At 45.9% G+C, this 22217-nt stretch overlaps 1 protein-coding gene across 1 annotated transcript in view; it reads left to right on the plus strand.

The window, feature by feature from the left end:
* The window catches only part of whrnb (whirlin b), a 53625-nt gene that overhangs the window by 28050 nt on the left and 3358 nt on the right, over window positions 1-22217 (plus strand). Inside the window, exons 4-12 of the mRNA XM_048243395.1 lie at window positions 1157-1371; window positions 2466-2502; window positions 14700-14867; window positions 15906-16095; window positions 17144-17148; window positions 17608-17682; window positions 18436-19195; window positions 19379-19563; window positions 20907-21023. Coding sequence (XP_048099352.1) covers window positions 1157-1371; window positions 2466-2502; window positions 14700-14867; window positions 15906-16095; window positions 17144-17148; window positions 17608-17682; window positions 18436-19195; window positions 19379-19563; window positions 20907-21023 — 1752 coding nt within the window. The remainder of the gene's footprint in view (window positions 1-1156; window positions 1372-2465; window positions 2503-14699; window positions 14868-15905; window positions 16096-17143; window positions 17149-17607; window positions 17683-18435; window positions 19196-19378; window positions 19564-20906; window positions 21024-22217) is intronic.

The following is a 22217-nucleotide window of genomic DNA, read 5'->3' on the forward strand; positions in this document are numbered from 1 at the left end:
TGTGTCCAGATAGGGACAACACAGTTTGTGTTGTTTCCAACACATTCATTTTTAAAAGTGAAGGAGAAGATTGTTAATCCTGATGTGCATGTGGTAGCAAGGAAATGAATATAACCCACTGCCTTCACAACGTCACTTTCTCCGCACTCACCATAACATTTGACTGGAGTGCAAATGCAGGGACCTTGAATGATGATGATTGTGGCATGGCAACGCCTGCCGCAGTGACATAACTCTGTAAAACAACAGCGTTATCACCATTGATTCCTCCCAGTCCTCGCAGAGCCTCAGGAACAGAGTGGAGCCTGTTGTATGAATTATGCTCGTTGCATTGATCCGTGGCGCGCCGTTGATAATCACCTTTCAGCAGATTCGGCTTAATTAGGCAGAGGATTGTGCTCCTTTGTCTGCACTCTGGACTAGATTAAAGCCTTTTGTTCATCTAGTGTCAGCGCAGTGAGATAACGCAGAACTGTGTCCACCTACAGGCTCTGAGAAGCCTCATCCGTCAAGGCTGAGTGCTGGAGACCACTCGGCTCCTCACAGCCAGCCAAAGTAAACACCATCACAAGAATAAGATATGGATCATTTGGAATGTTCTTTTAATTTTGTATGGTTTGTGTGTTTTGTGTGTGTGTGTGTGTGTGTGTGAGAGAGAGAAAGAGAGGTAAGACAGGACATGGGATGAAAGAGGGGGGGTGCTTGCATGTATGTGTGGCTGAGTGGTTCTCACATTCTCCTTTTTTCTTCTCTCTCTCTCCCTCTATCTAGACTAGACTTAGACTTCTTTAATGTCCATAAAACTTACATAAAATGGAAAATTGTCTTTGACAGTGGCATAAAGACATACAAGAAGCACACACACACATCACAGACAACAATATGCACAATAAATAGTGTTGTCTGTGATGTGTGTGTGTGTGTGTGCTTCTTGTATGTCTTTATGCCACTGTCAAAGACAATTTTCCATTTTATGTAAGTTTTATGGACATTAAAGAAGTCTAAGTCTAAGTCTAGTCTAGTCTAGTCTAAGTCTATGTCTTTCTCTCCCTCCATCTCTCTCCCCCTCTCTTGCTGTCCACCACTCTCTCTCTCTCTCCATCTCTGTCTCTCTCCCCCTCTCTCTCTCTCTCTCTCTCTCTCTGCCCTGTTCCAGGTGGGGGATCAGATCTTGGAGGTGAACACCCGCTGCTTCCGCACCATCCCTCACGACGAGGCTGTGCTCATCCTCCGCAGTGCCCAGCAGCTACAGGTGGCTGCCCGAGAGGTGGGCCGCCTACCGCACGCCCGCACCATCGTGGATGAGACACGCTGGATCCCCAGCGGTCAGATCGCCGAGACCTCGGCCGGCTTCAGCCTTGCCATACCTGGGTGAGTGCTCCTCTCACTGAAGATGAAGGTTGCAGTCCACACCCTATATTATGTGTGTGTGTGTGTGTGTGTGTGTGTGTGTGTGTGTATACCTGCATGTGTGAAGAACTCCTGTTTGTTGAAAATGCTTTAACATATGAACGGTAAAACCACTACTTCTCCAAAACCTTCAGCGGGCACTTTGAACCCAGACGGGTGTTCGTCTCAGAACTAGTAAGAGCTCTTGAATTCAAAGTGTATGTTAGGTTTTTTGGTGTACACGCTAAAAGATTTGAGTTTGTCTTTGGTACTTCCTCTCCAAAAGTAACTCTGTGTTAATGCCACCTGAGGGAAGAAATCAGACAGCTTGGCATGTGCTTGTGCTTGTGCTCTGATTGGATGAGAGCTTTAATGCCACTGATAAGCTGCCAGGTTTGCCCATGGGGGCATTATGACGGCAGACTTTGACAGCTCTCTCCGGCACCCCTGCCCTAATGGTGGCAGTCTGATTGAGAACTCTGGGGGGTAGGCGACACAACTGCCTCCGTAGATGTGGCATCGGGCTCTTACGCTGTTGCACAGTCCATTAGCTTCAGATTGCCTTCGACCAGTTGTGGAGAGCTTAGTGACTCAGGGTCTCTCTGTCCTGTGTAGTTCCTCTTTTTGTTTTTCTCCTGTTCGTAAGGGTGCTGGCCGGATGTCTAGTGTGTGTGTGTGTGTGTGTGTGTGTGTGTGTGTGTGTGTGTGTGTGTGTGTGCCGGTGAATTGATGTCGACCACTAGAGAATGTAACTGCAGAGCTGGTGCAGAGCCAAATACGTTTGTCTCTCATGCTTATTGTTTTTCTCCTCTGACTTTCCTCCTTCCCCTCATCCTCTCCTCTTCTTGCGAGCGCCTCTATTCATTCATATCTCATCCCTTTCTCTCTTTTCATTTCCCACTCTCGTTTTCTCATCTCGTTTCTCTCTCTCCTTTGTCTTGCCCTCCCCTCTTTCTCTCTCTCCCTCCATCTGTCTCTAACGTCTATTTGATTTTTTCAATCCATAATATTTTCTCCTCCACCCACCCCTACACCCTCTCCTCCCCCCCCAATTCTCTCTCTCATATCATCTGTAGGCTCCCAGTGGACAGTGGAGTGTTGACCCCAGGAAAGGTGAGTCTCACCCTGAACTGAACTGCACCATTTGGCTTTGAAGCATCACATTGTTTCCCCCACAATTAACTGGCCTGCTTAGAAACTACAAAGTAATACAGTTAAGTGGCAGGTCTGCACTTACAAGTCAGTGCAGTGAGAATGTGAAAAGAAAGGCTTCAGCAGTTTTATTAGTGTGCATTGTCCATTCTATTGGCCTTTTTATTATTCAAGGCGTAAGCAGTTTTGCCCAGCATCTCTCTCTCTCTCTTTCTCTCTTTCTCTCTTTCTCTCTCTCTCTCTCTCCTCCCTCTCCTCTCTCTCCACACTGGTTATTGCTCTGTTCTATTCAGCATGGAAAACTAGCACATGGAGATCTGATGCCCATCATTAAGACAGTCAGCTGCATCAGTGTTTGTCCTTCTGCTTCTTGTGGTCAGATTTAATGTACATGTCCATTCCTAGCAAATTAAATCAGCTTTGTGACTGTTGGTGGGTGTCTCTCGCTCTCTCTCTCTCTCTGTGTGTGTGTGTGTGTCTGTCTGTGTGTGTCTGTGTGTGTGTGTGTCTGTCTGTCTGTCTGTCTGTGTGTGTGTGTGTGTGTGTGTGTGTGTGTGTGTGTGTGTGTGTGTGTGTGTGTGTGTGTGTGTGTGAGAGAGAGAGAGAATGTGTGTGTGAGAATGGGAATGGTTTATGTAGTTTATAAAGCCAGGAGCTAGCAACACCCAGATATGAGTTTGACTCCCAGGGGAATAGAGAGGATGTATAACCTTGCCTGCACCACCAGTCACTAACTAAGATAGCGATGTAAATGAAGCTGATATGTCTAGGGCGTGGAGAGCAGGGGGATGGTGGTGCTGGTGGTGCTGCCGTGTCTTTGGGACTGATATCTGGTTAAAAGTTTGCCTTTGTGGAGCCAGACAGGCCATGATCTTTTCCTGCAGGGTTAGATGGTTATTGCAGTCTGCGAGATATCAGCAGTAAATATTCTTATTTTATGGCCACTGGGTCTGTGCGCAGTGTTTTATGATATGTCAAGGAATGCCTTTTCTGTTTACCCATCCACAGACTTCAGCACCCTGGCAGTGTGAGCTAGGGATTAGCTGGCACTTACTTGGCAGACAGTTAATGGATTCTAAGGTTATTAAGTCTTGTGTGTTCTAGGCGAAGGTTTTAGGGGTGAAATATTTTACAAGAAATGGATTAAGATATGGCGTGAATGAAAAAAAAAAAAAAAAAAAAAACAGCGAATCCAGTCAAGAATTCATTAGGTTGCGCTGCTTCAAGAGGTGCCAGCAGTCTGCTGTTGGAGCAGCAGCCACCTCTCCCTGCCTCAGTCTCCACCCAGAGATGATGAGGGCTGCAGATGTGGCCAGAGGGTAACCCACCCAGAGATGATGAGGGCTGCAGATGTGGCCAGAGGGTAACCCACCCAGAGATGATGAGGGCTGGAGAGGGTAAAGCATCCCTCCTGGTTCAGCCTCTCTGCCTTCTCCTCACAGTACTTGGCCTCTCTTACAACCTAAAAGTGAGCCCAGGAATATTTCATCTCCCCTCTTTTATTTTTTCTCTCTCTTTCTTACGATTGTTGCCAGGCAAACCAGGCACTCAGTCAGAATTTACAAATGCTCGCTCACACACTGTGTTTGGTTTCCCTAAAGTCAGGTTATTATCGTTTTCTGTGCTCCTACCTGGGAACACCAACCTGATGAAGCCCCCAAGGAGTTGAACCGCAGTCTGCAAATACCAATTAGAACGTGTTCATGGGCATTAGCAAACAAGTGCACATATTTTTTTCCCATTCTGTTTTTCTCTTGGTCCCCTCAGCATGGGATGAGTCACGGTCAAGGTGACCCAGTTTGATTTACTAACCTCCCTGGGTACAAAGGATGACAGGGCTGAAGCACAGAGGATTTGGATGTAAGGAGAAAATAATGGCCATGGAAATGTAGGGGCAGCTTCTTTGTGATGGCACGGCACTGCAGGTGTGTTTTTAAAACACTTTGATATAATAACAGCATAGTGAGGCTCCATGGTGTTTCTTACTTCATCATACTGTACTTCTGATCTATTTTTATCCTGAATGTAGCCTACATTTCAGGATTTTTTTTTTATAAGCAAACTGCAACAAACCGTGTTGCATATGTGCATATGTGTCTTGGACAGTTTTCAATTATGTGTACGCTTGTGTGCATGAAAGTGTATATTTCATGTGAAGGTTTTTAAGCCGACACATAGAGTACAGTGTTTGTTTGCATAGTTCCTGAAACACTTAGCCGTGGCTATATAAGGAACTTGAAGAGGGGCTGACAATAAACATCTGTGATGTGTGCTGCTGCCAGCTGCTGTGTACACTAGTTTCTGCATCTGGCCTAGAAGGCTGAGCTCATATCAACTCAGTTAAATGCTTCCTTTTTGTTCTTTCCATCTGAGCTGATTTGGAATGATTGCTGCGGACAGGCTGAGTGACTGGCAAGTGAACTGTGCAATAACCATCAGTGCAACATCTTTGCCAGTCAGGTTAACAACGACATGTTCTCAACTCTCTCTCTGTCTCTCTCTCTCTCTCTATCTTTTCATTTTCCCTCTTTCTATGTCAATCTCTCTCTCAATAACACTTTCCTCTTGTATGCTCTTTCATACTCACTCATACACTCACACACATGAATGCCCAAAGACACAGTCCTCTGCATGTTCATTTAGTTTGTTACTCCATTGTTTACCCTTAGCTAATAAACCTATTCGCTAATGGGTATTAAAAAATAATAAACAACATGCAAATGAATTATCATGTCCAACTGAATGTTGATCAAAGCCTTTTCTAAATTAAACAGTTATTTATTTCCTGAAAGAACACATTATGCACCTCTGGGCAATCATCAAGTAATGAGGTGTGTAATATTGCATCAGGGCAGGTCATGTTGATTAATGCTGGTTAAAGCATTAACATATCAGGGGCTGAGGACTAGTGATAATGAATGAGAATGGCCCTAGTAGCTGTGTTGTATTGGTGCTGCAAGCCATCACATGATTTAATGCAGTTTTTTTAGCAGGACATTGTCTTTAGCATGACAGGCTCAATTCTTCATTGAGACCAAAAGGCTCAAGTGTGCCCAGTGTGTACAGTAGAAGCTTCTTAACCTTTTAACACTTGTTCGTTGCTACCCCCCTTAATTTACTATTTGCGGTCAAATTTGACCGGACAGTTTTAACTGCTCTTATTTTAAATTAAAAATTTAAACTTTAACAATAGTAATAATAATATTTTTTATATTTTTTTAAATTTGTATATATATTTAAGATTTGTTGCCTCAATGGATGTTGGTATCGTAGTCAGGGCACATACTCAACCATAGTGCAAAGGGAGGCCGGCATGATTAAAAGTAAAAAGAAAGAAGAATGCAATAAGGAGGCACATAAAGTGTACAGGTAGTTGCAAGTGTGGAAAGAAACAGACATATGCCATAATTACAAAGTAAAGTAGCCTATTACATATTTATAACTCTACAACAATACATTTGCCAGTTTACTTACAAGTGGTGTATGGAGATGTCTTTCATCTCCTTGATGAAAATTATACTCTTTTCCATTCATTTCCTATGACGGGTCATTTTTGACCGTAAACAAAAAAAGTGTGACCAAGTTGAATAAATCACTTAAAATTCAAAGAAATTAGTCACAATGAATTTCATGTGTTCAAATGCCTTTTGTGAAGGATATCATAAGGTCTTGAGGCAATCTGATGAAAAATGGCATATTTATGGTATAGGGAATGTATAAATCGGTCATTTTTGACAGGAACAGTGTTAGAAGGTTAATTTCATTGCCGCCTCTAGGTGGTGTGGAGACTTTTTCAATGCCCCAGAATTTAAGTGATGCCGGGGAACCGTGATTGGCTTGCATGTAGTGTCTTGCAATAGCGTAGGTGGTATTCTTAGTGCGTATAGCCGTTTTGTGCTCCGCTATTCTCAGTTTTAATTGCCGTTTTGTTTGGCCTACGTATGCAAATCCCCATGGGCATTTTAGTAAATATACTACATGCGTGCTGTTACAATTTATAAACGACAAAATGGAATATGAGAAAAGTATTTTGTATTAGTCGAATTTGAGCAACGTCAGCAATTACCGCATTTATAAAAGCCTTCAGGACGGCTAGGAAGCTAAGTCGTGGGAGACGGAGTTTTTATGTCCGAATGTACAAGACGGTCGCGGATACTGCGGGCGCGTCTGAAAGTGAATGTTGGGAGTTCAGAACAGAACTCTTTTAAAGCAGGGTCACTTTGTAAAATGTGCCAATGCTTGCGGATTATGCTTTTTATCCTACGCCATGTTGCGTGTGCTTGTCACTAAATGTGGACAGGGATTAGTAGCCGGATGTCCCTTCTTGGATGAGGGAGCATGACATAGATCAAGTTGCCCATGGTTGAGTCACTGTGTTTTTGTTTAGCTTTTGTTTGCTTTAATTTGGAGGTGCTTTTGACACATTGCCCTCGTGCCAAGACTAAGAAGCTACATTTCCAACTCAGGTTTGTGTGGCAAGTCTGGGCGTTTTGCAATTCAACACTTTCTCTTTCATCTCATTATGGCCTTGTGCAGTGCAGCCAGAGGTTTGCACCTCATAAAGCATTCACACTAACAAGGAGCACCCAAGAGCAACAGGGGCAAGGAAAAACTCCCTTACCAAGGAAGAAACCTTGGGCAGATCCACGGCTCAAGGGGCTAACCCAACTGCCAGGGGTCTTGGTGTGTGTGTTGGGGGGATGACAAGGGAGATGGGATAGTGTGCTGTGTATGTGGGGAGAGGGCAGTGTGCAATATGTGTGTTGGAGAAGCTTCCTCATGAGACAATGTGCTGTGTATGTAGGGGAGAGGGGGGGCAGTGTACTGCAAGTATGGTGAAGGGAGTATGGTGAGGTGATGACAGTGATGATGTAAGTGTGTGTGTGTTGGGGATAGGGGTGGGGGGGCAGAAAGGCTAGGCAATCAAGGTCATGGGTAGATAGATGGAGGAGAAATCAAAAATAATAAATAAAAAGTTCTATGCAGATGTGCAAAAGTTGGAGAAAGTCAGATGTGTGTGTGTGTGTTTTGACGTGTGATGAAATAAGAAAATAAATAAAAGGTCTGTAGCATAGGGAGAAGGATGTAAAAGTGCTAAAAGTCAAGTAGATGTGTGTGTGTGTGTGTGGGGGGTCATGAGTGCTGAGGAGTGAATGAGTGCAAAGTCAGTATAGTGTGAGTTCAGAGTTGGGAAATGTTTGAGAGTGCTGAGGAGTGAATGTGTGCAAAGTCAGTATAGTGTGAGTTCAGAGTTCGGATGGCCTGGGGATAAAAACTTCTCCTGGCTTTGTGACTACATAGGCGTCTTTTTGATTTCAGCGGTAGGAATAATCCATTGTTAGGATGAGAAGAGTCCTTCAGAATCTTTTGGGCTCTTAGGAGTACTCTTCTGGAATAGATATCTTGTAGAGCAGGGAGTTGAGTTCTTATAGTACGTTCAGCTGAGTGCACTACTCTCTGCAGAGTACTACAATCTCTAACTGTGGAGTTCCCATACCAGGTGATGATGCTACCAGTTAGAACACTCTCAACCACTGAAGTGTAGAAGGCCTTCATGATGGATGTAGAAACTTTGAATTTCCTTAGCTGACGAAGGAAGTAGAGTCATTGTCTGGACTTCTTCAGAACATATTGAGTGTTAACAGTCCATGTGAAGTCTTCAGTAATGTGGACACCAAGGTATTTAAAACTTGTGACTCTCTCTACAGGTTGCCCGCTGATCATTAGTGGGGTGTAACTGTAGTTCTGCTAATGCCTTCTGTAATCCACTACCATTTCCTTGGTTTTATTGACATTCAGTGTCAAGCTGTTAGATTGACACCACTGTGCCACCTCATCAACCTAATCCAAGTAGAGCTGTTCATTGTTGTTACTAATCAGGCCCAAGATCACTGTGTCATCTGCAAACTTGATGATGGAGGTATGACTACTGTTGGCTTTGCAGTCATGTGTGTAGATGTTGTACAGCAGTGGACTCAAAACACAGCCTTGGGGAGCACCAGTGCTGATGGTTAATGTGTCAGATGTCAGACCCCCCACTCTAACCACTTGTGAACGGTTTGTGAGAAAGTCAAATATCCAGTGACACAGGGTGGTGTTCAGTCCTAAGGCCTTCATCTTTGTGACCAAGGTGAGAGGTACTATCAAGTTGAATGCTGAACTAAAGTCAATGAACAGCATCCTCACATAATTCCCATTCCCCTCCTCCAGGTGAGTTAATGTGGTGTGCATGAGGTTTGAGATGGCATCCTCTGTAGACCTGTTGGCTTTGTAAGCAAATTGGAGGGGGTCGAAGGAGGCAGGGAGGGATGAGCAGATAATGTTTTTCACAAGCTTCTCAAAACACTTCATCACTGTAGACGTCAGGGCTACTGGGCGGTAGTCATTCAGACATGATGGACTTTTGTTTTTCGGTACTGGAACAATAACAGACTGCTTGAGGCAACTAGGAACTGTCTCTTGAGCCAATGATGTGTTAAAGATATAAGTGAACACAGGAGCTAACTGAGCAGCGCAGGATTTCAAAACCCTGTTAGAAATTCCATCCGGTCCAGCAGCTTTTCTACAATTAACCCTCCTAAAGGCATCCTCATTTGCTTCACATACTGCAGCTAGTGCAAGATAGTCTAGAGTTCCTAGAGGGTTTCCGATTGAAACCTTCAAAACCAACGCAGATACTTTGAAATTAAAATTAATCAGACTTTAGCGTAATGCTTTACTAATGTCAACTTTTCAACTAATGTCAACTAATGTCAAATTTCTTTATTTTTTTGTTTTATTTTGTTTGTCCCCAAAGTTACCCTCAGCTCAATGTTGTTTTCTGTACCAGCGGAAATACATTGGGAATGCACCTGTTTGTTTTTGCAGTTGAAAGGGTCTATATACTATCAGGCCCCTGTCTTGCTGCCAGGCCATGAATGGCATTCCTGGAGTGTCCTTGAGAAACTGGCCTGCTTGTCCGTAGTAGATGACGGCACAGGCCGAGGAGGTCACGACCCCCCCCCCCCCTTCACCAGCTCCACCACCACTGGATCTGGATCTGCCCCAGAGTGCCATCGAGGCCCCTCCACTGTCCCAGAATCCCTCTGGTGAGATGGAAAGTGTCTGCGCTGTCTGACATTGAAGTGAGTCACTGTGTGCACCAGGGGAGGTGTGTGTGAAGTGTGTGTGTGTGTGTGTGTGTGTGTGTGTGTGTGTGTGTGTGTGTGTGTGTGTGTTTATGGAGTGTGTCTGTGTGTGTGTTTATGGAGTGTGTGTCTGTGTGTGTGTGTGTGTGTGTGTGTGTGTGTGTGTGTATGTGTGTACTGTATGTGTGTGTTTATGGAGTGTGTGCGTGTGCAAGTGCATGTGCATGTGCGGGCGCATGTGTGTGAAGAGAGTGTGTGTGTGTTTGTGTGTGAGCAATAGCCTACTTAAATGAAAGCAAGGAGAATAGGACAATCACAGCGTGTGTCCCATTTCTCTATCAAGCACAAAAGCCTTGCAAAAGCAGGCTGAGCCTTGAGACTGTCCAGCAGGTCACATACAGCGCCCTCAGGTTGAATAAGCCTCAATTAAACCAGGATTATAGTAGGCTACGCAAAATATACATGCAAATACACAACACTCATGGTCTGGGCTTTTCAAAGTGCCTTTATTTATTTTGTAGAACTAAGTTTTAACTGCCATTTAAGGTCTGTATGTGTGCAGCTTTGTCGTGTTTATAAAGTTGCTTAAGCTCTCTGCCAATGGTGTGTTGATTAAGATATATTTATATTTATTATATTTGGCCAATTATTTATATGTCCAAGGCCAAATGTGCAGCTGACCATGCTCTCTTGCAGCCAGCCTCTTGGCCACGAACCAGCCAGACTTTTTTTTCTTTTCTGAATGTTTTCCAAAACATAAATTGCATAGCTCATTTGCCAAGGAACTTATGAACTTTAGTATTTCTAAGGCCTCCTATTACACTGTAGCTTGAATGTTGTTCCTCACTTGTAAGCCACTTTGGACAAAAGGGCTAAATGAATACATGTAAATGTTTATTTGAATATCGAAGTTCAAGAGGTGTTTATGCACTTGTCTGTCCTCTCTCATCGATTCAGTTGCATTTATGTAGTGGCATCACATAGCTATTCACATAGCTATTTCTCTGGCTCCCATACAGAGCCCAGCTTGAAGTTTAACTTAAACCCCCTAAAGCAACCACTAAGTGAACATGGCCAAGGGAAACCTCCCTATAACAGGAAGTAACTTTGAGAAGATTGACAGCTCATAAGGGGGAGGCTTCATGGGCTAGTTAATTTGGAGGGGATTTTAGCAAGATACACGTTACCCCCCGCGCCAAGAGGCTATATTTCCAGCTCAGGTTTGTGTGGCATATCTGGGTATAGAGAAGAGTCCATACACCTGTCTGGATAAGTACATTAGCATACACACAGCATAGGTACAGGATACAAACAAACATAAAAAATTGCATATACAGTACATGTTCATTTGATTGGATTTATTTGATTTGATTTATTTAAATTCCAGGAATCATTTTAGCCCTCATTTACAATGATGTCGAGTAGGTGGGATGCACAACAGTGACACATAAGGAGTTCAGTCTCTCGTGCATACAGACTAGAGCCAGGAGTTTAAGACAACAGTGACACATAAGGAGTTCAGTCTCTCGTGCATACAGACTAGAGCCAGGAGTTTAAAGGACAAGTTCGGTGTTTTAAACTTAAAGCCCTGTTTTCAGATAGTTTATGATTAAGTAGAACGTGAAGTAGAAGATTGAAATTTGGACACATGCTGCTGTCCTGAGAATTTTCGGTTTCTGTGGTAGCGTCGTTGACATTTTGTGGGGTCATCCCTATGTTCCCCGGGTCCTATGTTCCCCGCTCGGGGTTAGGGTTAGGGTTATGGTTAGGGTTTTAAAAAAAGGGTCCTATGTTCCCCGGTCTCATACAAAGTGGGGAACATAGGACCCGGGGAACATAGGTACGCTCCCCATTTTGTAACGTAACGTTTAACTGGCAGAAAATGAACTTATTTGTTATGTCCATAACCTGTCATGTTCACATCATAAGCCTAACACTAACCCTAGCCTACATTAATAATTTGGCTACATGATTTTGTACGTTTACTATTTTTTGGCTGTGGAACTTTCATGATGAAAACGTAATGATTCACGTAGGCGATCATTCACATCATGCAAGTTCCAAGACATTTTAGCATTATAGCCATGGTTGGATGTGACAATAATTTGGATAGCGTAGTAGCCTACGATACCGCGACTGCATAAGACTACAGAAAGAATACAAACAACCCCATATCCGTTTCCGCCAGCGGAGTAATACCGTAGGCTACCTCACAGCACATCCAATACAAGTCAATGGAGTTGGACAAAAACTACAAAAAAAACCTGTTGGAAATAATCTTTGGCAGCGATTTTTGTGTGAGCATATCAGTGAACACCCCTGACCACTCGGTGAGTTTCACGTCTTTGTAAACGAAAGTTTAATGCGTTTTAGGAAGGATTGTTCCAGTGCACCTATGCAGCGTTGTGGAGGAGGGGGGCTACAACAGAAACCGAAAATTCTCAGGACAGCAGCATGTGTCCAAATTTCAATCTTAAACGTAACGGGCTATAAGTGTAAAATACCGAACTTGTCCTTTAAGACAACAGTGACACATAAGGAGTTCAGTCTCTCGTGCATACAGACTAGAGCCAGGTGAGAGTTTAGGTGAGTAGGAGACAGCCCTGTCTCTGCTGTCTCTCCAGAAAGACCACTTACACTGAACCACTCCCAGCTGCTGCCAAACGCCTGTCAGGCCACTTAAAATGATCAATGGCAGCCGTCATCCATCGATGAGGTCTCAGATTACCAGTGACATCACATCTCCCAGAGGTCACCTGGCCTTCCATCCATCCGTACACTCGCTGCATTCATCAGACTTTATATTCCTGTCACTTTGGATGGGAGGAGCTTTATATACTTGTTGCTTTATGGGAGACTATTTGGGAGCTTCTCTTTTAGCGTGCCAAACGTTGCCTTGCACACACTTCCCATGACATATTTCTTTCTTGGTGAATTCTGAGCTGAGAAGAAGTCTTAGCCACAAGTATTAGTCTGGCAGTATTAGCTCAAATTTAATGTGTTTGCTGTGACTGTTCCCATCCCGATAATCACTGGCTAAGGTGAACGTGTGCAGCTCCTCTCTGCGCCGAGCTCTTTGAAAGAATTTATGATTCTGTTGCAGAGATGAAGCGTTTCTCTGCAGTAGACAGAACATGGGTGTGGGGTGTGTGTGTGTGTGTGTGTGTGTGTGTGTGTGGGGTGGTATTAGAGCAGCGGCATTACAAGGGGAGATCGACCCAGTGGAGGGAAGAGGCTAAACTGCTGTGTGCTCCTTTTTTCCTCTACATTGGCCAGCCGGTGGAAAGCAACAAACGCGCGCCGGCCCGCGGATTCCTCAAGGTCGGACACAACCGGCGGACCTTTATGAAGTATCGATTTTCCAATCTAGCTGGCGAAATGTCTCTCTTGTCCCAGTGTACAGGCCCTCTTCCTATTTTCTCTCTCATTCTCTCTATCCCTCTCTCCATGGCCCTCCTCCAGTGTAAATTTTTCTTCTTTCTTTCTTTCTTTCTTTCTCTCATAACAGTGTGTTTTTGTCTAGGCAGAAGATTGCTTTAGTGTTCTGCACTGATAATAATGTCTCATTCTCTGGAGGTCATTTTTTCTGGCGTACGAGAGGAGTCTTTTCACATGATTAGTGCCTCTTTAGCAGGGAATGGATGACTGTGGATTACAGAGGACAGCAGGCTTGTAAATGGGTGAGGTGTTTTTGTACTGCCCTGGTGGAAATGAGCGCTAATTGCTCCCTTTCCACTCATAACAGTAGTGACCCAGAGGGAGAGAGAGAAAGAGAGAGGGAGAGAGAGATTCATCCATTTAACCTGTGGCTGATGATTTTTTGTGCATGCTGAAAAATAAGGCAAGGTTTTTTCTCTTTCTCTCTCTGTGTGTGTGTGTGTGTGTGTGTGTGTGTGTGTGTGTGTGTGTGATGTGTGTGTGTGTGTGTGTGTGTGGACATGAAGATGAGTGAGAGGGAGAAGAGAGAGGGGGACAGTGTAAAAACTAGGACAGAGATCTAGAGTGATAGATTTTGGGATGAGGAGGACTGTTGTTGGTCCTTTCTCCAGGGCCTCTTGCTGGTGATGCCACTGAAACTCTAGGACATCTGTTCACATTGTCCTGCTGTGCACTGTCCACCATAGCTTTGGGATGTGTGATGTCATACAACACCTTTCTCTACTTGTCATGTCATGATATGGGGCAGGTCACGGTTATCTGGTTATCTAACCTCCCACCCTGGAGATGCGCTCTCCTGCTGCTTTACTGGCAACACCTGCTTGCTATTTTCCCCCTTTTTTTAAGCTGTAAGTTTATGGTTGAGATAATGACAGCTGTGAGATATGTAGCTAGTCTGTTGAGATATATTATTTCATTGAGTTGCACTCTGTGCATGATTAAGGAAATGTAAAGTATCTGTATAGCTTCTTTAAATGGTATCAGATGCACTGCATGTTCTGGAAAGTATCGTTGGAAAACGCTAAGGTGATGAGTTTCGCAAATGAGCAACACACGTCTAAATGGGTTGCCAGCAGAAGAGAAAAATGTTGACAGGCCATCTTTAAGCACCTTGACAGAGAGACATTTACTAATGTTTCTGTGACACCTCCACTAGCATTAGCCAAATGGGCCACATGTGCCTGTGTGGGTTTGCTCTTACGTGGCACTTTGAGCATTTAAACATCCCCGCAGAGGTCATGCCATGGCATTTATCAGTAACTACAGAATAACCAAAAGTACCCTTCCAGCAATTGAAATAAAATGGCAAAAAGGAAAATGCCTCAATACACACACACAGACACACACACATATACACACACAATAAACACACACGCACACACGCACACACACACACACACACAGACACACACACATATACACACAATAAACACACACGCACGCACGCACACACACACACACAGACACACACACATATACACACACAATAAATACACACGCACGCACACACACACACACTCAGACACACACAAACATACAAATCATAAATAAATAAAAAGAAACAGCCACTTAAAGGCAATGTCTCCTCCACAGCCATTGGTGGGGCAGCTCCACCCTTCACTAGAGGAGCAGGCGGTGCTGCTGCTGACGGAGCAGGAGAGGCAGACCCTGGCCTACTACCTCCAGGAGTACCGCGAGGGCCACATCACCGTGGAGGCTCTGGCCATGGCCCTGTTTGAGCTCTTCAACACGCACGCCAAGGTGAGAGACCAGCGCTGGTCAGAGAGCGCTGCAGTAGTGCATGCAGTCCAGGCAGCGTGCCGCGTTTGGATGAGGTGCCTAGAATGGAACAGGTGGGCTGCACCAGGCATGCAACTGAAGCGTTCCTTTTGCAGTGTGTAAAAAATCTAGGTCTAAGGTCTAATTTGTTTAAGTGTATGCGCCGCTCTCACGTCTGGTGTCTCCAGTTCCATTGATTATAGAAGCTAATTGTTGCAGCATAACACTTCAGTTCCGTGCCTGGTGTAGCCTGCCTGTGATGCTGTAATGATCTGAAGACAGGTGAGCTGTGATGCACTAAAGACAGGTGAGCTGTGATGCTGTAATGATCTGAAGACAGGTGAGCTGTGATGATCTGAAGACAGGTGAGCTGTGATGATCTGAAGACAGGTGAGCTGTGATGATCTGAAGACAGGTGAGCTGTGATGCTCTAAATACAGGTGAGCTGTGAGGATCTAAAGACAGGTGAGCTGAAGACAGGTGAGCTGTGATGCTCTAAAGACAGGTGAGCTGTGATGATCGGAAGACAGGTGAGCTGTGATGATCTAAAGCGAGGGTGAGCTGTGATGATCGGAAGACAGGTGAGCTGTGATGCTCTAAAGACAAGTGAGCTGTGATGATCTAAAAGGTGAGCTGTGATGCTCTGAAGACAGGTGAGCTCAGGTGCCCTAATCAGGCAGTGCTCCTGATCCTGTCAGCCTTCATGCTCCTTTGTGCTGCTGTCTGAGCTCTCAATGCCATGCCTTGATGCCCCCCCTCTGTTTCTCTGTCATCTCTGTCAAATACACACACACACACACACACATTACATGACATGCTTATACTTTTACTTCTACATATTCATGTATACACACTCACAAACATGCACACTGACAAACATATACATGCACACATATATACACACACACACACACACACACACACACACACACACACACACACACACACACACACACACACACACTCTTTTCCCCTATCTTTTCCACCTTTTCCCCACACAACACATTTCCCCTTGTGTAGTTCTCCCTGTTGCCTGAGGTGCGTAGCCGGCTGGCCCCTCAGGATGTGGAGCGCTTTGACCTGCTGGCGCTGCGGAGGGACATGGACCTCTGGAACGCCCGGCAGTTACTCATGATGGCCGTGCCTCAGTCAGAGCTGACCTGTCCCCATCCACCCACAGCACCACACCCTTGCAGGCTGCTACGTCAAGGTACGGCACAGGGCACTGCAGAGTGCTCCACACATTTGTCTTTGGGGTGTAGGTGGGTGTAGTGCATGTGTGTGTGTGTGTAATGCGGTGTGTGTGCGCAGCGCAGCGCAAATGCAGCGTGTGTGTGTGTGTGTGTGTGTGTGTGTGTGTGTGTGTGTGTGTGTGTGTGCATGTGTGTGTGTGTGTGTGTGTGTGTGTGTGTGTGTGTGTGTGTGTGTGTGTGTGTGTGTGTGTGTGTGTGCATGTCTTTGTGTGTGTTTATGCCTGCAGGTATATGCATGTTTGTTTAGTCATCCATGTCTCTATATGACTACAGGGCTCTGTCCAACTCCATTTTGGCTTGGGGTTCCTCCACTGAATGTTTACTCCATTTTGGGATTGTGTTGTATGCAGTGCTCCCTTTTCTTCAGGGTGGGCATTTTAACTCTCTCTCTTTCTATCTGTCTCTCCATCTCTCTCTCTCTCTCTCTCTCTCTCTCTCTCTCTCTCTCTCTCTCTCTCTCTCTGTCACTCTCGTTCACTTTTACTGTTCCATTTTTTCCTCTGTTGAAATTCAACCATCTGCCACATCTAGGGCAGCTGTTGCTGAAAAGAATTGCTTTGGCCTTGCATACTGTGTGCTCCAGTCCCTAGAGCCACATAGCAAAACTCCATTGTGTGTGTGTGTGTGTGTGTGTGTGTGTGTGTGTGCCCCATCTCTTTCTGTTAGAAAGGCACCTACTCTATTACCAGCTAATTTGAGCATGGAGTGGTGACTTTTGCTCCCACCGTTTCCAGAAATCTGCAGCCAAAGGAAAGTGATGGACTGCAGGGAAAAAGGAAAAGAAAAGAAAAAATAGAGGGATGAAAGAGTAGAAAGCGAAAGACAAGAGGAGGGGAGGGTCATAGAAGAAACAAAAGATAAATTGTTAGAGAATGACACAGATAGCAACGCAGACGATATTGAGAAGACAATTTGAAAATAGACTGAAGCGCATTTCATCCTTTTCCACAGGAAGGAAGCCGAGTGTGTTTGAGTCTCGTTTGCGAGCCTGTGTTCTCTCCTAAGAGGGCGTGTGTTGTTATAACGGAATCGGTTTGATTGTGCGTCACACCCAGCGGTGGATTTAATTGCCGGCGTTGACGGCCCTTGTTTCCGCACTTGTAGAAATCACACCCAGTTGCGAGCAAATGATTGCTCTTAATTGAAAGGTCTTTAGCTGCAGCTCACTGGAGACTAATGACATGCATCAGATGGAGAACACAGAGGAAGGCTGCGTCGTAGAATTGGGTTTATTATAACCAATGAAATAGGGTTGTGTGTGTATGTGTGCGTGTGTGCGTGCGTGCGTGCGTGTGCGTGTGCGTGTGCGTGTGTGTGTGTGTGTGTGTGTGTGCACATGTTTGCACGGGTGTGTTTTGGGGGCTCTAGTTCATTTGTGGCTTAGCTCATTAGTTGTAGTCATGATCTTCCATTCAATTGCGTGCTCGGGTAAAATGAGAACGTTACCATTACTGTCTTTGTTTCTTTAGAGCGAGTCCAAAGTGGAGGGTGGTCTGTCCCGAGGGGCCCACGAGATGTTTAATAGCCTGCCCGACATTGCACTGGTTAGTCCCTCTCTCTCTCTCCCTCTCTCTCTCTCTCTCTCTCTCTCTCTCTCTCTCTCTCTCTTTGTCTTTAGCAGCACCAGAACAAGCTTAGCCAACACTGCTAGCTTATGCCTGATTGAGTTTTCACTGTTTGGAATCCAGCTTAATTGCCAACTATGACTAAGCAATTACATAACGCTAATGCGTAATTATAACAGTGAAGTGAAAAAGGGGGCATTGCCATGACGTGCACCTAAAACAAACAGTGCCATTACAGTAAACGATGAACTACCACTAAAGAGCAGGGACGATGTGCTCGCAGATGTCGTGTCAACGATTAGGGATGTGTTGGTCACAGACAAAGATGACTCTGAGCGAGACTCTTGGCTGAGCGCCATGAAGGATGAGGCTTATTATCCAATGAATGGAGAAAGGAGTGACCGCAACACTGGCAATTAAATGAGGTCACCCTAAAGGGGTTAAGTTCCTAATGTGGAAATCTGACATTTTGAAATGTTCTGCTCTCTCTTTCCACATCTCCAAATGTCAAGCTGTTTTGCCCAAAGGCCGAAGTGACCTCTCGATAATTGTGTTAGATTAATTGCCCATCCAAAGAATATTAAGCCAGTGTAAAGTGATAACTGTGTGTGTGTGTGTGTGTGTGTGTGTGTTCTTTCATATGTTTATTTGTGTGTATCATGCATTTCCTTGTGTGTTTGTATGTGTAATTGTGTGTGTGTGTGTGTGTGTGTGTTTATTTGATTCCCATAGGACGAAGTCCACTCCTCCTCTGAATCGCCGCCCCCCTTCAAACCCTCCCCTCCCCCCAACAAGCACGGCAGTCCCAAGGGCCGCTCCAAGCGTCCGGCTTCGTCCTCCAGGCTCTCGCAGCTCTTCTGCGCCCCGCACAGGATGCAGCAACGTGACAGCCACAGCGCCCACGGCCACACCGTCCACACCCCCAATGCCCACGCACACACCCATGCCCAGGGTGCTCCCGGCCAGCCTCACGCGCACCCGCACGCACACCCGAACCCGCAGCCTCCCTCATGCTCTCACCACCACCACCCTCAACCCCCCTGCCCTACCCACCGTCCCCCCAACACGCCACCCCTTGGGTCACGCAACGCCTCTCCCCTCCCCATGCACCCGGCCTCCCCCCTCACCATCTCCGTCTCGCCCGGGCCCAGCAGGGAGCCGGCCAGCGTCCACTTCTGCCTAGGGGCCATCAGGATGCTTCAGCAGCAGCAGCAGCAGCAGCATCAACAGCAGGGGCCAGTCAGTCTCTCCCCACACAGCCAGTCGCCCATTCTGCCCAGGATGTCCGGCAGCCCGGCCCTCTCTCCCCGCTCCTTGTCACCATCGATGTCCCCATCGTTCCCGGTGCCGGCCGCTCCTCATCCCAGCCCAGAGAGGCCGGGGCTGGGGCCGGGGCAAGGCCAGGGGCCGGGGTCGTCGCCAGTGGCCTCCTGTAGTACACAGACGGACAGGCTGCACCCAGAGCCGGACAGAGGGCCCCCTCAGGCCAGAGGTGAGGGGGAGTGGACACATCACTGCATGAGGAAAGTGGGGCAACTGTGCATATGTATCTGTGTGTTTGTGCGTGCGTGCGTGCCGTGCGGGTGTGCGTGCCTGCGGGTGTGTGTGCATACACATATGCATATACTACATATGCACCTGCATTACTGTGTCTTTATCTCTCTGTGTGTAATAGCAGGAGCCACCCTGTCCCAGCTCTCCGATAGTGGCCAGACCCTGAGTGAGGACAGCGGGGTGGACATCCCAGAGTCTGGGGGCCTGAGTAAGGACAGCAGCCCGCGGCCTGGCAAGCCCCCATCCCATCCCTCGACGGAGCATCCGGGGGCTGACCGGGCTGCCGCCCAGCCGTCCCCAACGCCAGTGAGACACCACTGCACTATACCACTACACCAGCACAGTTGAAAATCAATCAGAATCATGGTTAATGCAGTCTGAAATATACACCAAAAGACACGTCCCTAGGCTGATGAGTCCCATAACCCTTGATGTTGAATGCCCCCAGGAACCTTCTTAGTGTCTACTGCGAAGGCTGGAGGAGTCATTAGAGACTCCTTGTGCGCCTCAACCAGCAGTAGCTCTTAAAAAACAACTACGGCAGCACTTGGAAAATGTTTACATTTTGGATATTTTTTTCTTTCAATTCAATGAAAATCTATCCTACAACCAAACATCAGCTGAACCCGATCTAAGCCCTGAACCCCCAAGAACTTAACTCCGTTGATAAGTGATCAAGTTTGAGAGGGTTCAACATGCTAATAACAGGAACGGGACAGCACCTGTGACCTATCCTTAAATTCACAACACTCAAACCGTGTTGCAAACACCTTTCCGTTTTATGGCAGATGTTTTTGCAAGGTTCCAGCCTACTTTTAGGTAACGTCACAAATCACAATGCTATGAATTGTAGGTAATACCCTTGAGTAAAGTCTGCGTAGATGTCGACTTATGGAAAGGGCACAGAAAGTGTGTGAGCATGCCCGCATGCACTTCACAATTTCACAGAGCCCTAAGCCCTCACGGCGTTAGCCTGTGAGTCCATGAGAGGAGAGATTGGGATTCAGCCATTATCCAAGATTGAGCCTCCATCCAGACATGTAGTGATGTAAATCTCTGTTATTGAAAGATCACCTCTACATAACACCCCAGCTTTTAAGCTTTTTTTTTTTTTTGAGCCCAATCATAAAAAATCTAACCTAAAAACACATGAATGTGCATGTTGGCTATTTGGACAGCCAAGTCAACAGATCCGAGTCAAAGTGTGCTTTAAAGAACTGTGACTATGTGATGCTGCACTTCACACTGTGGCCCATGCGGCGTCAGTCATGTTAGCGCAGGGCGCTTTCACAGCTCCGGTCTCTCGGTGGACACCAGGGCTCTCCTCTCCACCCCGTCCCTCCGCCTCCCCTGACCCCGAATATGAGCGCTTAATTAAAAGCTGCCGAGACATTAGACAAGAAGCTTGGCGGAGAGATTAGCTTTGAAACTCTTTCTCAAGGTTGACGGCATGATCAAAGACCGTCTGGAGTCAATGATGCACAGGGGCAAAGCTACTAAAAGTAATTTCCTATTCTTCTTTGGCTAGGTTCTTTTCTTCTTTTCTGTCTGCACCTGTTCTTTGTTCCCCCCATCTCCTCCACCTCTTCTTTAATGGCTTGTGTTTGACTGCTTGGCTTACACTAACTGGTGTCCGCTCTTTTCTGCAGATTGTAATGGCGGAGCCGTCTTTGGTGAGGGTGGAAAAGAGTGCCAACACGCTGGGCATCGCTATTGAAGGAGGTGCCAACACTAGACAACCCATGCCACGCATTGTGACAATCCAGGTCAGTCACACACACACACACACACACACACACACACACACACACACACACACACTGACCCATATCATCTGATAACAGAAGAGTTCACATTCATTTGTTGTTCCAAATTCAAACCTGATTTTCTTTTTAACTGGATGAAATGTTATGCCCCTCTTGACATGTCTTCTTCAAGTGTATACATACATACTCCAGGACTGTTTTAACTGCTGTTGAGGCTAAGTTCACCCTTTGAATGATTAGTTAGAAGCATTAACAAAAACTAAGAGAAAAGGTGGACAACTTGGGGCTCCAGACATGCAGAGCTGCCACCCAGCAATGGAAGTGTCCACATTTGCCCAGGCATTCTGGAATTGGTTCAGCAGTCCGACGACGTGACCCATTTACTCTCCCCGCACTGCCTCCCTAGGCTACAAAGTTTGACTTCTCGAAATGCATAGCGTACCCTGAGTGCTAAGCCAATTAAAGACATTTGTATGTTACTTTGGCCACTGCTCTTACTCTCTCTCTCCATCTGTGTTTGCAAACTTCTAAAAGCTCCTTTTTTCCAGTTTGCTGCGCTAGTCTGCTGCTGAAAATTCTAACCTGTGAAACATTTTAATTGGTTTAAAATTGCTCTTAATTGAAATTAATTGGATCTAGTTATCTCTTCTGCCTGCGTCCTGCAGAGCGAATGCAGTCCCCGTTCACTCAGGAGGTGATGCCTCTAATCTGTAGACTCTAGTGTTGGTTCTGTGGATAGAGGTGCCTTGGAGGTGATGCCTCTAATATGTATGTAGACTCTAGTGTTGGTTCTGTGGATAGAGGTGCCTTGGAGGTGATGCCTCTAATCTGTATGTAGACTCTAGTGTTGGTGCTGTGGATGGAGGTGCCTTGGAGGTGATGCCTCTAATCTGTAGACTCTAGTGTTGGTGCTGTGGATAGAGGTGCCTTGGAGGGGATGTCTTGGTGCTCAATTTTATGTTTGAAATTCACTGTTGACATTTTTCATTGTGGAGGTACTGTATGTGTCTGCTTCCCCTGATTTGTGAAGCCTTTTCTCCTTGAGATGCAAAGTACCCTTGATAAATCAATGGGCCCATGTGGAGATTTCTGTCATTGCAAACCCCAGTTGCCATAAATCTCTGCAAAGTTGAGTTCTGATAAGAAGGTTTGGCCTTTTCACTCACTCCCCCTCTGTGGGTTCATCCTTTGATT

This window comes from Alosa alosa, chromosome 5 (genome assembly GCF_017589495.1).
Source record: "Alosa alosa isolate M-15738 ecotype Scorff River chromosome 5, AALO_Geno_1.1, whole genome shotgun sequence".
In the NCBI taxonomy this organism is placed as follows: domain Eukaryota; kingdom Metazoa; phylum Chordata; class Actinopteri; order Clupeiformes; family Clupeidae; genus Alosa; species Alosa alosa.